General features: G+C 38.0%; 1 protein-coding gene across 1 annotated transcript; it reads right to left on the bottom strand.

Moving 5' to 3' along the window:
• Positions 1-4,461: 4,461 nt before the first annotated feature.
• On the bottom strand, positions 4,462-10,733 carry LOC109036374 (NECAP-like protein CG9132). Its single transcript, XM_019050557.2, has 5 exons — positions 10,550-10,733; positions 10,232-10,437; positions 9,193-9,383; positions 7,655-7,839; positions 4,462-6,480 (listed from the first exon to the last, which is right to left on the bottom strand). Exons 1-5 carry the CDS (start codon positions 10,633-10,635, stop codon positions 6,414-6,416), a joined length of 735 nt encoding a protein of 244 aa, XP_018906102.1. The 5' UTR covers positions 10,636-10,733; the 3' UTR covers positions 4,462-6,413.
• Positions 10,734-14,543: the final 3,810 nt, after the last annotated feature.

Here is a 14,543-nt window from a genome sequence, read left to right as displayed (position 1 = left end):
TGCAAGCGAGCTGATAAAAACAATGACTGTTGAATTTGAATGTTTCATTTCAGTCTAATGTCTAAACTTTATGCTTAAATTAAACAGGAGAATAAGAAGTGGTAGTTAGGAATCCTCGAACGAACAAAAACAGACCCGAAATGTTATAACTCTGGACGTAAATGGGCCCGAAGAGGTACCAAAGAAGACACCGTAACGTAGTAAGTGACAATCACTGTTATGATCAGCTCGATAGTAGCACATTCAAATGGATTACATTTTGCCATAAGGAACCACTATTTTTGGCCCATTTTAGAAACAACATGCCATTGGTTTCCCTACACAGATCAGATATGTGCTTTGATGGGAGAGCCAGAGATAGTGGTTCCTCATTGCAAAATGTAATCCAAATAATGTATTTTGTCACATCTCGGAAAAATTACGGCAGATTTTAAATTTCTCATGTTCCTTCACTCATTCAAAATAGACAGTGAAAAAGTTGCAACGTCGCAAATCGAGGTAAAGATGTTTTTTATCTCGCCGTCGGTAATGAGAAAATGTGTAACTGCGCGCGCGTTAGAGTGTAATATCAGCGGCAATCATGATCTTCCGCCATCAAATCAAGTCGATACTCTTGAAGGCGCTCTGAGCAACTATAGGTACCACCTCGGAAGTATTGCACAGTATCAGACGGAATTGAAGGCGCACTAACGTATGTAAATTCACTGGCATCCGTAGAGTCCTATGGATTGTGCGATATGCGACTCTTGTTGGAAATGAAATAAAAATAAACACATGAATAATTTAAAAAAAAAAAAAAAAAAAAAAATACAAATCAAACAAACAGATTCATTTCATAACGGTTGAAGAGCGAGCCGATATCGAGGTTTAAGTTAGCTGAGAGTACATCGATTTGAAACTGACCTTGAAAAGGATAGATACCTCTATTTCAAAGTCGGATAATTTCGAAGGCACCAAGATAGCATTCTCGGCCACATCCGCCATCTCCGACTTTTGAATTTTAAAATTTTGAATGAAAATTCGACCTCTACGTGAAAAGCATCCATTGCCCAAATCTCACAAAAATGAATCGAACAGGTGCCGAGGTAGCATCTTAGACCACATTCACTATCTTGAATTTTTGAATTATGAAAATTTTAGTTAATATTCAGGTGATCCGTCAAAATACACCACGTGGTTCTGAGTTTCAAAAAAATTGATCGAACAAGAGTCGCATATCGTACGATAAACACTACCAGTCAAGTTGCCTACGTTAGTGCGCCTTCAATTTCGTCTAATACTGTGCAATACTTCCGAGGTGATATAGTTGCTCAGAGCGCCTTCAAGAGTTTCGCCTCGACTTGATGGCAGAAGATCACGATTGCCGTCGTCAATGTACTCCAGGGCGTTTCTTGAAACTCGGTACAAGGTGGCATTTTTTGACGGAAACCTTGAATTCCAACTCAAATTTTCATAATTTAAAAATCCAATATACTGGATGCGGCATAAAATGCTATCTCGGATCCTGTTTGATTCATTTTTGTGAGACATGGTGGCAGTGGATGGCAAAGATGTCAACGGAAATGGGAAAGGCCAGCGCGCATGAAGGCTACTTCAATTGTAATCTTCCGTCGTATTTCTAAGGCGCAATGATACAGCTATTTGAACTCTCCGGAGTGTGAGAGGTATCACGCCGCATTTGAAGGCGTTTTCAAAACACTCAAGTTCCGATACCCAGATTATCGTTTTGCATAGTTCATATTATTTTTCTTTATTCCGTGCCACTTGTTTATTTTAAATCCTCGTAGAAAAACCACCCATTTGTAAATACAATTCTAGCTGAAGCGCACTTCAGCTCTGCATTCATCACTGCAAAAATTTCAGAGGAACTCGACAAGCCGAGCGTGCATGGAGGGTATCTCCATTGAAATCTTCCGTCACATACTTACGGCGCAATGATACAACTATTTGAACTCTCCGGAATGCGTGAGGTATCACGCCGCATTTGAAGGCGTTTTCAAAACATTCAAGTTCCGATACCCGGATTATCGTTCGGCATATTTCATATACTTTTGCTATATTCCGTGCCACTTGTTTATTTCGAATCCCAGTAGAAAAACTACCCATTTGCTGAATATAATCGTAGCTGAAGCGCACTTAAGCGCATTCATGACTGCAAAGATGTCAAAGGAAATCGAAGCCCAGCGTGCATGAAGGTAGGCCCGCCACAAGGGGGGGATACTGGGTCCCTGGTACCGGGGCCCGGGTCCCGAAGGGGGCCCGTTTTACCCGTGAAGAACCACTACGAGTTCACTACAACCCTTGTTTCGTGGGAGAAAGTGAAACATTTACCCAAAAAATTTCGCAAAAGGTGAATAGATTTTCAGAAACACGCTGGGGCACTGTAAAATTCTTCTTAAATTTTCAAAGAAATATACTTCTTGGACAATTTCTATCTATTTTCAAGATTTTCAGTACAGAGGGATATTTTTAGTGACTGCGTTTCATTTTCTTCCGTCGGCAGATGCCAAGAGTCTCCAGTCAGGGCATCCTCGACTTCAATGGCTCATGGCTCAACTCCCTTGCCATAGACAAAGGAAGGGGGAGTCCAGGGGGGGCCTGGCCCTCTTAGAACTGAAAATAGTATCATATGCCCCCCCCAAAAAAAAAATAAAAATTTTCCAGATGTTTTGAATGCAACAATTTGCAAGTATTTTGTGCTGAAAGTAGAAAAAAAAATATTATTATTCCGCAGGAATTGATGGAAAAATTCTTTATGGAAGCTTCAAAATGCGTCCGATTAGTCGTATAAATTCTAAAATTTCTTGGGGGATACCCCTTGGACCCCCCCCCCCCCTCTGTGCTTGGGGCTCGGACCTGAAAACTGGTACCAGGGCCCGAGATGGGATGTGGCGGGCCTGGGCTGACCTACGGCAACAGCAAAGATAAGCACATGGCGTATCGAGGTTCTTATTGCATTTTCAAATTATGCACAAACTAGGAGCTCATTGATGGCACATATCTCTCTGATGGGTCAGTTTTGCAGTGTAGCTTATTAATGACACCTCAGTTAATTCGTTGTTTGATCTTCAAAAAGAACCTCTCATTTCATAGCCTAAAAAAGAGAAATAATAAAGTGACATTTTTAGTTCAATGATTGCTAGTGTAGATTTAATATTTTCTACAAAGTATTATACAACTGTAATCTAGTGGAATGTGAGTGATATAATAAAGATAACGCAGAATATTATTGGCATACAACAAAACAGAAATAAAAAGATCAAAGTAATGATGATACTGAGCGAGGGGACTCTTATCACTTCCTCAATACTTAAAGATTTTCAGAGGATCATAAAAAGTGCTATATTTTAAGCTACATTTCCATAGGTGCCAAAGCACCTATGGAAATGTAGCTTTCCGAACCTCAAAAGGTTCGGAACAACTTTAAGAGATGTAAGAGGCTGACAACAAGAAAAATAACTTTTGCTCCTCTGCTTGAACATGATTTAAAAACTAGTGTTAAGTCGGCAACATGAAATCTTGTGTGAACTAACAAATCTTTGGGGCTGAAAGAGGTCTGTAATGAAATACATGGTAAAACATTAAACTTGCAGGAATGCAGTCGATTATGTTAACTGATTTTCCACAAAGGGATCCTCTTCCAGCAGAAATTTAAAGAAGCTATTATTAAGAAAGAGTATTGGCACATTGGTGATGAAGAATTCCCTCGGTCCATCTAAAATGAAAAGCAAAAATTTCTGCAGAAGGGAGAGGAAATAATACTGAACGTATCAACAATGACCTTACATTTCTTGAACTGAAGAGATAACTGAGCCTAAATAAAATTTATACTTTTACAAGTTGACTTAAAACTACATTTAATTCGTTAAAATACACACTAAATAATACATCACTTAGGGAAGAGGGAGGAGAAATCTGCTGCTCTTTGTTAATTCAAGGGGCAAAATCCTGGCCTAATTTGGGTCGTGATTACAGAAATTCAGTTTTTCCCTCTTCAAAACAAGTATTTTTTGCGAAGAGACAGAGAGACTTTGCTCTAAGCAGTCTGAGCTAAAAATGCATACTTAACTTTAATGAGTCTTTACTGTATTTATGACCTTATTATTCAAATTCAGCATTTCCAGAGTTTGTATGCCTGAACAATTACCCTGGCTTTTCAAATCCGCTTCCATTAAGAATATCTAGAAAAAGCCCTGTTACTATGATTCAAAATTTAAAAATTTCCAAAATCTCTTGATGCGCAGACATAAAAACTCTCCCTAGAGAAAAAATTCTGAGGTATCTCGATTCCTTTTTATTGTGTGGGAATTTTATTCTGGCATTTCTCAATTACGATACCGTAATGATACCCATGTCTTTTAGTCTTTTTAGTATACAGACTTTAAATTAAGGCGATTCTAAAACTTCTACAAGGAATGATTTTCTCAAATTTTGCATACTTGTGATTTTTCACAAGATATGTTTTTTTTTTTCCTCTAATTTAATTTTTCAATTTTGAAAAGGTCAAGCTAGATAAAGCAGATTCCGCTCCCCCAGGAACACTCAGAAACAGAGTAAAACAATATTAGCATTTCGCCACGATTTTAAAATGCTACAGACTTTTAAATCAAAAATATTGTATTATAACAATTTTACCGAGAAAAAAAGTTTAGACGTAACTGCCAATTTTTGCCTGACAAAAGGATGTAGATTTTCATAGAAGTTGGAGAATTAGCTGTATTCCTGTAAGTTTCAGCTGGATTAACAAATAAGATATTTTGCTGAGCCACCTCAGAGAAAGTTCATAGTTTGTGGGTGTTGACTACCAACTGATTGCTGCGACTCAAAATACAGATTGGGAATTTTTCGCTAAACTTTTCCTCTCTGCATTTCATATATGTAATTAACTAATATCAATGTACAATGATATAACAAAAATATAACAAAGAATAATCTCTGTGCATTAATCTTAGAATCTTTAACATTAACAACTTCAACTCAGCCTAGAAGAAAACATAACGAAGGATCATTCAGTTTTGCTAACATTTTTAACTCTGTAGGCACGAAATAGACGTAAAATGAGCATTGATACCCATCAGCAAGTTAAATTTAAACAATAAATGCAAAAGATGAATCCACACAAAAAAAATTATGATCCACACGTTGAACAGTGATAATTTCTGAAAAAATAAAGATAGAAATTGATTCTTTGATGCTAATTTTTAAATTTAACAAAACTTTTTCTTTTTTTTAAGTGAATAATGAACAGATCAAGCATGCAATGATCGGAAATTGCTTGAATATTACATATGTGTTGTTGGTTGTACAATTTTAGGTCTCCCTTTTTCAAAATTTAAAAGAAAGGGAAGCACAAGAACAAAAAAATAATAAAAACAGAAATATAGAGACAAACAAAATCTAATCATCAAATTTCTGCAACTGTAGAGTTTAAAGTTTTAGAAGGAGATCAAACCATAATTTTCGCTGAACAGTTTACCATCTAAATATTTTACATTTTAGAAAACAAAATCTGAGAAAAAATAACAAAATAATTTGATGAAACATGCTTTACAGATCCCATACAAACAGACAAGAATAATTTCAACAAAAACCGCTGATAAATTGATGTTTGGCAGATTTCGGTGCGGAAACATCTAAAGCAACAAAAATACTGACTGCAGCTGAGATTTGATATGAACTTGGAAATTCACCAAAAATGAGAAATGATGTATGAGCAGCACAGAGATTAAATGCTATACAGAGCTGGGCAGGGTTTCCTAGGTGACTGTTTCACAAGTACACTTGCGCCTTTGAATAATTGCTGATTATACTGTTACACTTCCAAATAAACAAATTATGTAAATATTACTATATAGAGACTTGCAAATTATACATATTTCATCCTTATTCTCAGCAAAGGCACACAGACAGGTCAATGTAGAGACGCAAACATAGGAAATCGGTACAAATTCTGATTGAGGCAGATATGTATTTCATTGATAATAGATAGTGTAGCAAGGAGCACAACTGTAAATAGATGTTAGATTTGCCTATGATTAAAAATAAAGAATTTGAAGTGTGTAAAAAGAAGAAGAAAAACAAACTTATTGGCTACTCTCTACAAGTTTCTAAAGTTGTTATCAAGAAGACTCATCTAAGAATGACCTATAATAAATATTAAAAAGAAAAAATAAATTTGAAAGAAATACTTGGAGGGACTTGCCATTGTTTAAAAAAGGAGGAAAAAATGCCCAAGAGATGATATTTTTTAATCTGCTATTAGCGTTAGATTATTGAATTGCTTTTTTATCATTAATACCTCTGATATTTCCATTAAACTCTACATCAAACAAGACAAATCTGTGTGCTTGAGCTGATCAACTTAACTATTACCTAGTAATGAGATAGAGTCGATGATTCAAGATCAAAGAAGATTAAAATTGTACCCAATTAGGATTGCTGGGAGTAGTTGCTGTGCTTGAGGGCTGATTGGATGTTGAACTGAAAGAAGAAAAAAAAACTCTCAGAAATCGTTGAATGATACTACTAGCTAAATAAAAAAAGAGAGATACGTACATCAAAAATGCAAAAAGATCAACTAAAGTTTGCCTTTCCATAGCTGAAGCAACATAATGATGGGGCTACTGCAAAAAGGCAAGCCTCGATTTTTGAAAGTTTTGAGTCAGCTACATTAATGAGCTGTCAGAAAATTATTTCCTTACTACAACAATACATGGAACATGAAATAATATTTTGCTTTCTTGAAAAATCATGTTTTCAAGCTGCGCATTGTTGCAGTTTCACCATCGATAAGCCATTGAGTTGCATTATAAATCCTCATTTTGATTGAAATTCCAATGCTGATAGGAAGGCACTAAAAAAATAACATCTTGTTCCTATGACTTAGAAGTTAAGAGATAGAGTAGAAGAAGAGAGAGAGAAGTTTATTAAGAGTTGAAATTGAAAGTACAAGCAAAGTCTTTGCATTATTTTTTCCTCAGCAATTTTTGTAAAAACGAATTGTGATGCGGCTCTCTTCCAAGCAGAGAAAGAGAGAGGAGAGAGAAGATAGCAGCGCGCAGGCACGACTGCAAAGAGAGGGGGAAGGTAGACGCATCGCTAGCCGCCACTCAAGAGATGCGGCGGCAGGTCAGTCTTGAAAGACCTGCCGTCACAGAATAAACTTATTTAAAAAGCGTCTCTGTATTGTGTCTGGAACTTGTGAAAATTATACGTTTATTCATTGCTTGGTCCCACCAGTATCACTCATTCTTCCGCTGAGGATGAAGAAGTCGAAAATCATAATTTATTTACAACCTTCACTTCCAACATGAAATTAGACAGTTTTTTGTTTTCTTGGCTATAAATTAATTGATGCATGAGAATGTTGGGAACAAAATTAACCACCTAAGACATTCCAAAGCTTTTCCAGATTGTTTCCTCCGCGGCAACTGAACACATAGTAATCAATTTTGTTTTTCAAATTTTTTAAAAAAATACTGCTAAGGCGTCAACTGAGATATGTTCAACTGACTTGGACAAAAGTGCAAAGGACATTTTCAAAATCTGAAATATTTGAATGCATTTAACAGGTTTTTTTTTGTTTTTTTTTTTACTTCAACACAATTGTAATGGGAACAAAATATGTATATTGTGGTTTGTTGTCAGAACTCACCTTGGATTGGAGGCGCTGGCAAAGTCACCCCAGCCAGCTGCACTGCTTGGGTTTGCATGATGAGAGGGAGAGGAATTCTGAGAGGGAGGGTTGATTTTTACTCCGCCTGGCGGGGGTGGCAGTAGTCCACCTGATGATGTTGGCCGATTCTTAGGTTTACTATTTACTTCGCTTCCGTCTTTTTTCTGTGGAAATGATTAGAGGAATTAGCACAACACTTTACCTTCAAATTTTTACACTATTTTGTCACAAAAAGATTAGGTTCAAGACAGTGGCGAGGCATGAATGATTGATTATTGATTCTTTCCCATTTGAAGGTATGGTAAAGAATCGATTTTCAAGGTGTTCGCTGCCAACTCCCTGTTAATCGATTTTTTTCCGTAGGTTCAAATGTCGGATCAATCGATAGCAAGCAAAGCACGCCACGCCACTGGTACAAGAATGTAAGATATTACAGTAAACTGAGAGAAAAAAAGTTTAGTGAATTTGAAAAAAAAATTAAATAAATAAATAATAATCGTGTACTTTTAACAAGACAATATTATGAAACTTAAGACTCGTTTTAAAACCCTAGAGTCTAATTATTATCAAATTACTTCGATTAGATTTGGAAAATTGTCTTTTGAAAGTTTGAAAAAAATCAGTGAGAGCAAAGGGTAACAAGAAAATTTGAAGTTAGAAATTAGCATTTTGGGATAAAAACGGTACAATTCTGCCTGCAATATCAAGAGACTTGAAAGTCTGCATTCCTCGCTTAAGGAAGACAAGCAGAACGACAATGTAGGTTCACAACCACGTATCTTGTTTAGAGTGTTAGAAAATTTTGGGTCCTATTTTATTTATTTAAAGAAGAAATTGACTTCATTCCTGGAGTGTTTTTGCCGAATTTTCTTTGCGAACAGAGGAAAAATCACGGCAGTTTCCAAGAATTGCTGTTGAAGTCTTCCATTTAAAAAATAAAGTATGACAGGAAATCTGCAATGTTAGAGAACCAATTACAAGGCTGAAGAATTTTTTTTTTCCTTTTTACTAGGTACTTCAAATAGCCCACAAGGGCTAATCCTGCGCTTTAGTCCCATCCCCCCTCCGTCCCTACCAACCAGTCCCAGGCAACCATTGTCTGAGACCATTAAACTTGGGTCGCCTGGCCGAAAATCGAACCCAGGACCTCCCGATCATAGAGCTAGCGCTACAACCACTACACCATAGGAGGCCGACATGCACTTAACTTGCACTGTGGATGAATGTAGAAATTTGGCAACATCACATATAAGAATACATAATGATCCCATTAAAAAGCGCTTTACCATAGTGACCGGACCGCCATTTTTCCGAAATCCTACTTCTTGCTGAGCACACGAGATAGTTCAAACTATATTGCCGGGAGGTTATATTATTATTTATTATCTTACCTGCACAGGAAAACTAATTGGTCAAACGTTGTACCTAAGATGAACCAGGCATAGCAGTTCATCAGTTTAAAATAAAGTCCATTTTAACTTTCTGTCTAATGAGAAGTCAGCGAGAAATTTACTCACAGTGATTTTCATGTTAATCTTAATGGTTTCGCCTTCCTTGAAACGTAGGTCTAGCTCTGGTTTTGGCGCTTCTTTTTCTTGCTCTATTTCTTGAGTTTTCTTCAGCCACTTAAAATGATCCTGTAGTGCTACATTCAAATCAAAACTGTCAGATCTGTCTGCAAATCCTAGACCAATGTTTGCCATCCGACCTGAAAAAAATGGAGAAAAAGTAATGTGAAACTAAGATCTTAACCGCATCCACAGCCGAGTATTACCAGCACTAAGAAACTTTCTTACACTCTGACTGGGTGTAGTACGATAGGACACCTTCAGTGAGACTATCCCACCATCTAATTGAGAGTGAGCTGGGAAATCAGATCTTTGTTAGGACAGGTGGTTCTAATATACTTTCTTTAGAATATTTTTTTAATTAAAAGAAAAACATACTAACAAAAAAAAAATAAAAAAAAAATAAATAAAAAAACAAAAAAAACTTGAGCACTGGAGACTATTCAAAAGCACATGTTGCGGGGGTAGCCTAGAGAAAAAAAGAAAAGAGCAAGGAACAAAAACAATCACCTAATACAATAAAATTAGATATGATTGGGAGACCAATCATCACTGAAGTGCACGCCAAATAAGTTTAAGAATGATCTTCTAGACTGCGACAGCAGTCGTCTAGTGTCACTTTTACATGCAAATTAGATGCGAAAAACAAGAGGATGGATCTTCTGTCGAAGTCTGAAAGTGCTTGAACTTATTTGTCGAGTGGACTCTACCATAGACTGCATTATTCTACCCCGCTCTTCCGTTTACTCTCGGCGCAAGCTAAGGTTCTAAAAATTGGGCATAAATATCACTGGATGGTCGACCAATTCTCTAAATACCATAAGTATTCACAATCTCAATTACAGCTTCAAAGGGTAAAATCACCAACAAGCTGACACGGATAGCTGATAAGACTATTTCAGTAAGAGAACCACATCAGTGCCAATTTGATCGACTCAAAAATATGGAACTGTACCCAGCACAATTAGACGTAGAGGAAGGCACATACCATTATCATCTTGAATTCGCAAGACAAAGTATCTGGACGAGTCAGCAACAGCTTCGACAGCTGGGCCGGGGTAGACATCAATGGGACATTGAGCGAAAAGTTCACCTGACATCTTATCTTCTAATTTCAATATGCAGTCTTTGCCTTTGGCAACGAGTCTCATTCGTCCGACCCATTGAGGCTCCTGTAAATTCCAGTCGGAGGCCCTGCGAACATGAAAAATCAAGGGGTGAGATGAAACTGGGTTACAAAATTTTCTTTGTAAACAATTTCTAACCTTGGTGTTGCGTGGACGTGCACAATAGAATTTAGTATTACCTGTATCCTCTATTGCTCGCTCTGGGTGGAATTTTGAAAACGAATGCTTCACTTTTGATTAACAGTACACTTTCGTAGGTTTCCATTGTCGGTGAATGCAAAATTTAACAAATAACTGGCGAAGATTGATGGCAGAAGAGAGGAATTTTTATCAGTGTTTTGTTTAACGTTCTTCTTCTTCTTTGATGTCAGTCAAGCTAGCTTTAGTTTTCCACCACCAGCAGCGGTAAGTGCTATGAAGTTCGAAGCGGGAAATTTGAATTTACGGACTTTTCTCGGCACGGCCATGGAGCGCGCGGTGTCCGCACAATGTCTTCAATCGAAAAAACTAGAATTCAATATGCTTAACAAATAAAGAGAAGGAGAGATAGAAATAAAATGATTTTATCTCGTTTGTGTGAACATCATCCCGAAAATTAAATTCCATATTTCGACGGTGTAAGTGGGCAATCACATAACTCGGTTTGCGACATCGCAGACTTCCTGCATCCTGCATGTCATACTTCATTTTTTTAACAAAACTAACTAAGTTCTTTAAAACTGCTGTGGATTTTATCCCTGTGCGAGGAAAATTCTGCAAAATCTTCAAGGAATGATGTCAATTAGTTCTCCTTTAAAAAAATAACATCGAGGCGGAGATTTTCAGACACCGCAAACGAGATATGTGATTGCGGACTTACGCCGTCGATATGTGATACCTTTCCCCATTACCGACTAGGGCCGGATTAAGGGAGTGGCCACATGGGCCGAGGCCCATGGCGGCAAATCTAGGAGGCGGCAAATTTTGCAATTTTTTTTAATGTAGGTATAAAAAAAATCGGATTTAGAAAAAAAACTACAAACAAAATCTCTCATTTCCTGAGAGTATAGTATAATTTCTAATTTTGTCGTCTTTCGGTGTTACAAGAGACAGCACCATAGCACTTTTAATTAATCGAGTTATGAGAGAGACCAAACACGCAATTTGGCCAGGAACGGCGCGACTGGGAGAGAAATGCTGACGAGGACTTGAGATGAAAAGGAGAAGCCCTCGGCGCGGCGGTCGGCATGTAACACATATTAGCGCGTACATTCCTACAAGACTGCACGAATACTTCACGCATTGCATTAAACACAGTGCGGTCACTGCGCTCAGCGTGCAACGGATAACGCCTACAAGAATGCATGAATACTTCACGCATTGCTCCAAACACAGTGCGGTCAGCGCGAAACGCATAGCGCCTACAAGACGGCGTGAATACTTCACGCATTGCGTCAAACACAGTGCGTTCAGCAACGGTCGTCGGCGTGAAACTCATAGCGCCTACAAAACTGTCGGAATACTTCGCGCATTGCTCCAAACACGGTGCGGTCTGCGCGGCGCGGCGGCGGAAGTTAAAATCATTAAACTACATTTATGTTTGTTCTTTCATAATTTTTTCGTTCATTTCTCATGAATGGAAGGCCTTGTCCACGCAGAGATAGGTTTACGAAACTTAACGTTCGCGCAAAGTTTGGTGAATTTTTGCTAGTAGTGTTGACAGGGCTTTCCCAAAAAATGTTTCCAACACGAGTAAACGCGTCTTATGCACCCCACCCCCGCTGGCACGTTCACTTGATGGTTTTTATTGATGTTTCAAAACGAATGAGAAGGAGGCGGCAAAATATAGGCGGCCCATGGGCGGCAAGTAAGTAAATCCGGCCATGTTACCGACGGATAATTTTCCGACCACCCGTAGGCACATCAGAGGTAGTAAGGCGCTTATGGAATATCAATAAAAATGAACGCAACCTATACTTAGCGTACAAAAGCGCGAAGCAGCTATTCGACCACCCGTGCATGGCACAGTATCACTCGAAATTGAAGGCAAACCTAACTTACGAAGAAATAAACTTGAAACATTTGACCCATTATTGCAGACTATAGTTTCATATTCTGAGGAGGTATATCCGTTTTAAGTTTTGACGGAGGAATAAACCCCATTAGTCTTTCCGTGATAGTACTCGTAGAATTTCATTAGGTAATCATTCATTTTTACCGAGAACGAACCGGTGTAAGAATGTTGCTCCGTTCAAAATGTACTTTGGATACTTTGACTGCTTCTTAATCTGTAGGTGTAAATCTCTTACTTATAATGTATTAATTATATAATAATTTTATAACACATTAATTTTTACTTACTATTTTACTTGATTAAGCTTGGACCGCTACTTTAAGGCGCACAATTATTGATACCTAGTGTGCGACGAGATATTCTTATAGGCTGTAGATACACAATGTTTCTTGATATTTCGTGAGAAATCTGAGATACGGTTCATCTACAGAATGTTTTTTGCGTGTAATTTGTAAGTGTGATTGATAGACTGAATTCAGCAGAGAGGAACCACGCCACATCTTTAGAGGAGGTCGAGAAAAAGGAGTTAAATATTTCAAGTCTTCAAATGAAAAGCCTCAATGTTAAAAATCAAGTCTTCTTCTCATATTCCGCATGCTTCGTCGTTTCTCGAACGAAGGAACCTGTCCTTTTGCCATTTCAAGGCTGCAAAATTGGACGTATGTTTATCAAACGGAACTAAGCGCCAATTTGAGTTCCTTTTGAGGAATTTAGAATCCCGGATAGCGCGTTCTGTCAAACGGACCTAAGCGCCATGGAAAAGCATTGCGAGTATAGGACGGAATGAGCCGGACGCCCGATTCCGCCGCCAATCCAAGCCCCCCTCTACCTTCCTCACCCTATGGCGCTTAGGTCCGTTTGATAGAAATACGTCCAATTGATACAAACAATACATTTTTTAAACAAGAATATGACTGTGATCTACCCGTCCAAGAATGACGCTTTTTTTGCCTTTGATCAGAAATAAAATCAGTGAAAGAGGTTGTTTCACCTCCCGTTCGATCTGGCCCCCTTTCTGATACAATCCATCCTTTCAGAGGGAAATGACACAGTGACATGTGAGAAGTTCCCCCCTTCCGCAAGTTGCCCCTTCTGAACGGCTTCATTTCAACCAAAGTAATTGTGGCTGTTAACTTTTAAGGCTCCCAGCGGCCCGATTATTGAATCTATGTCGATACGACAAGACAAAGCCTTATCTTTACAAGCAACATATCGCATTTTGATGGCTTTATCGCGCTACTTTAAACTTTCAATAATCGGCCCGCAGGTCGCAGAGCACAGATGTAAGATTTACTTTTCGAACAATCGAACTTTTACTTCACTTTTACTTCTCGAACGGGGCAATGGCTCAGGGCATATTGTTTTGGAAATTTTTCTTCTTGTAGCACCCCATCATTAAATCGACGTATGTACATTCTTTAAAGTGCAAATTATGACATGAAATTGAGAGTGTTGGTAATCTTTTCCAACATGCGCTCATAAAGTCAGTCAAAGACTGGGATCTTATTATCTCAAGATCGGGATCTCTAAGAGAGAAAAAGCTCAACCGTCCTGGACCCAGTTTTCTCTCATAAGAGTTGGACTGCATTTTGCAATTCTGGCTCCTCTGGAAAAATACTTTTGTGCATGGGAAACTAATGGCACATACGTTGTTTTTAAACCGGGCCAGAATTTATAGTTCCAAATTGCAAAATGTAGTCCAGTTATGCTGTTTGATGCATCACTCGAAGGGTGAAACCAATTGGACTGCATTTTGCAATTTGGACCTATAAATTCTGGCTCATCCGAAAAAACACTTATGTGCATAAGGAAACTAATGGCACATACGTTGTTTTTAAACCGGGCCGGAATTTATAGGTCCAAATTGCAAAATGCAGTCCAATTGTTTCTTCAAAATATGATCGACTTATTCTTGCTGAACTTCGACGCTGCTGCAACTTAGTATTTACGGAACACTCAATTCTTTACGTCACTCATAGTTTGTAATAAACATTTGTTTGGTTCCATTCGGGAGGAAGGCGGATTAAAATACTATAGATGTTTAATTTTAATGTTAATTCGGAGACCAAGCATTATTAAAATTTGAGTTTCTACATTCTCAACGTGTGTTTTATTTGACT

Source organism: Bemisia tabaci, chromosome 1 (assembly GCF_918797505.1).
Source record: "Bemisia tabaci chromosome 1, PGI_BMITA_v3".
Lineage (NCBI taxonomy): Eukaryota > Metazoa > Arthropoda > Insecta > Hemiptera > Aleyrodidae > Bemisia > Bemisia tabaci.
The sequence above is the reverse complement of the archived record's forward strand: the minus strand, read 5'-3'. Positions and strand labels throughout refer to the sequence as shown.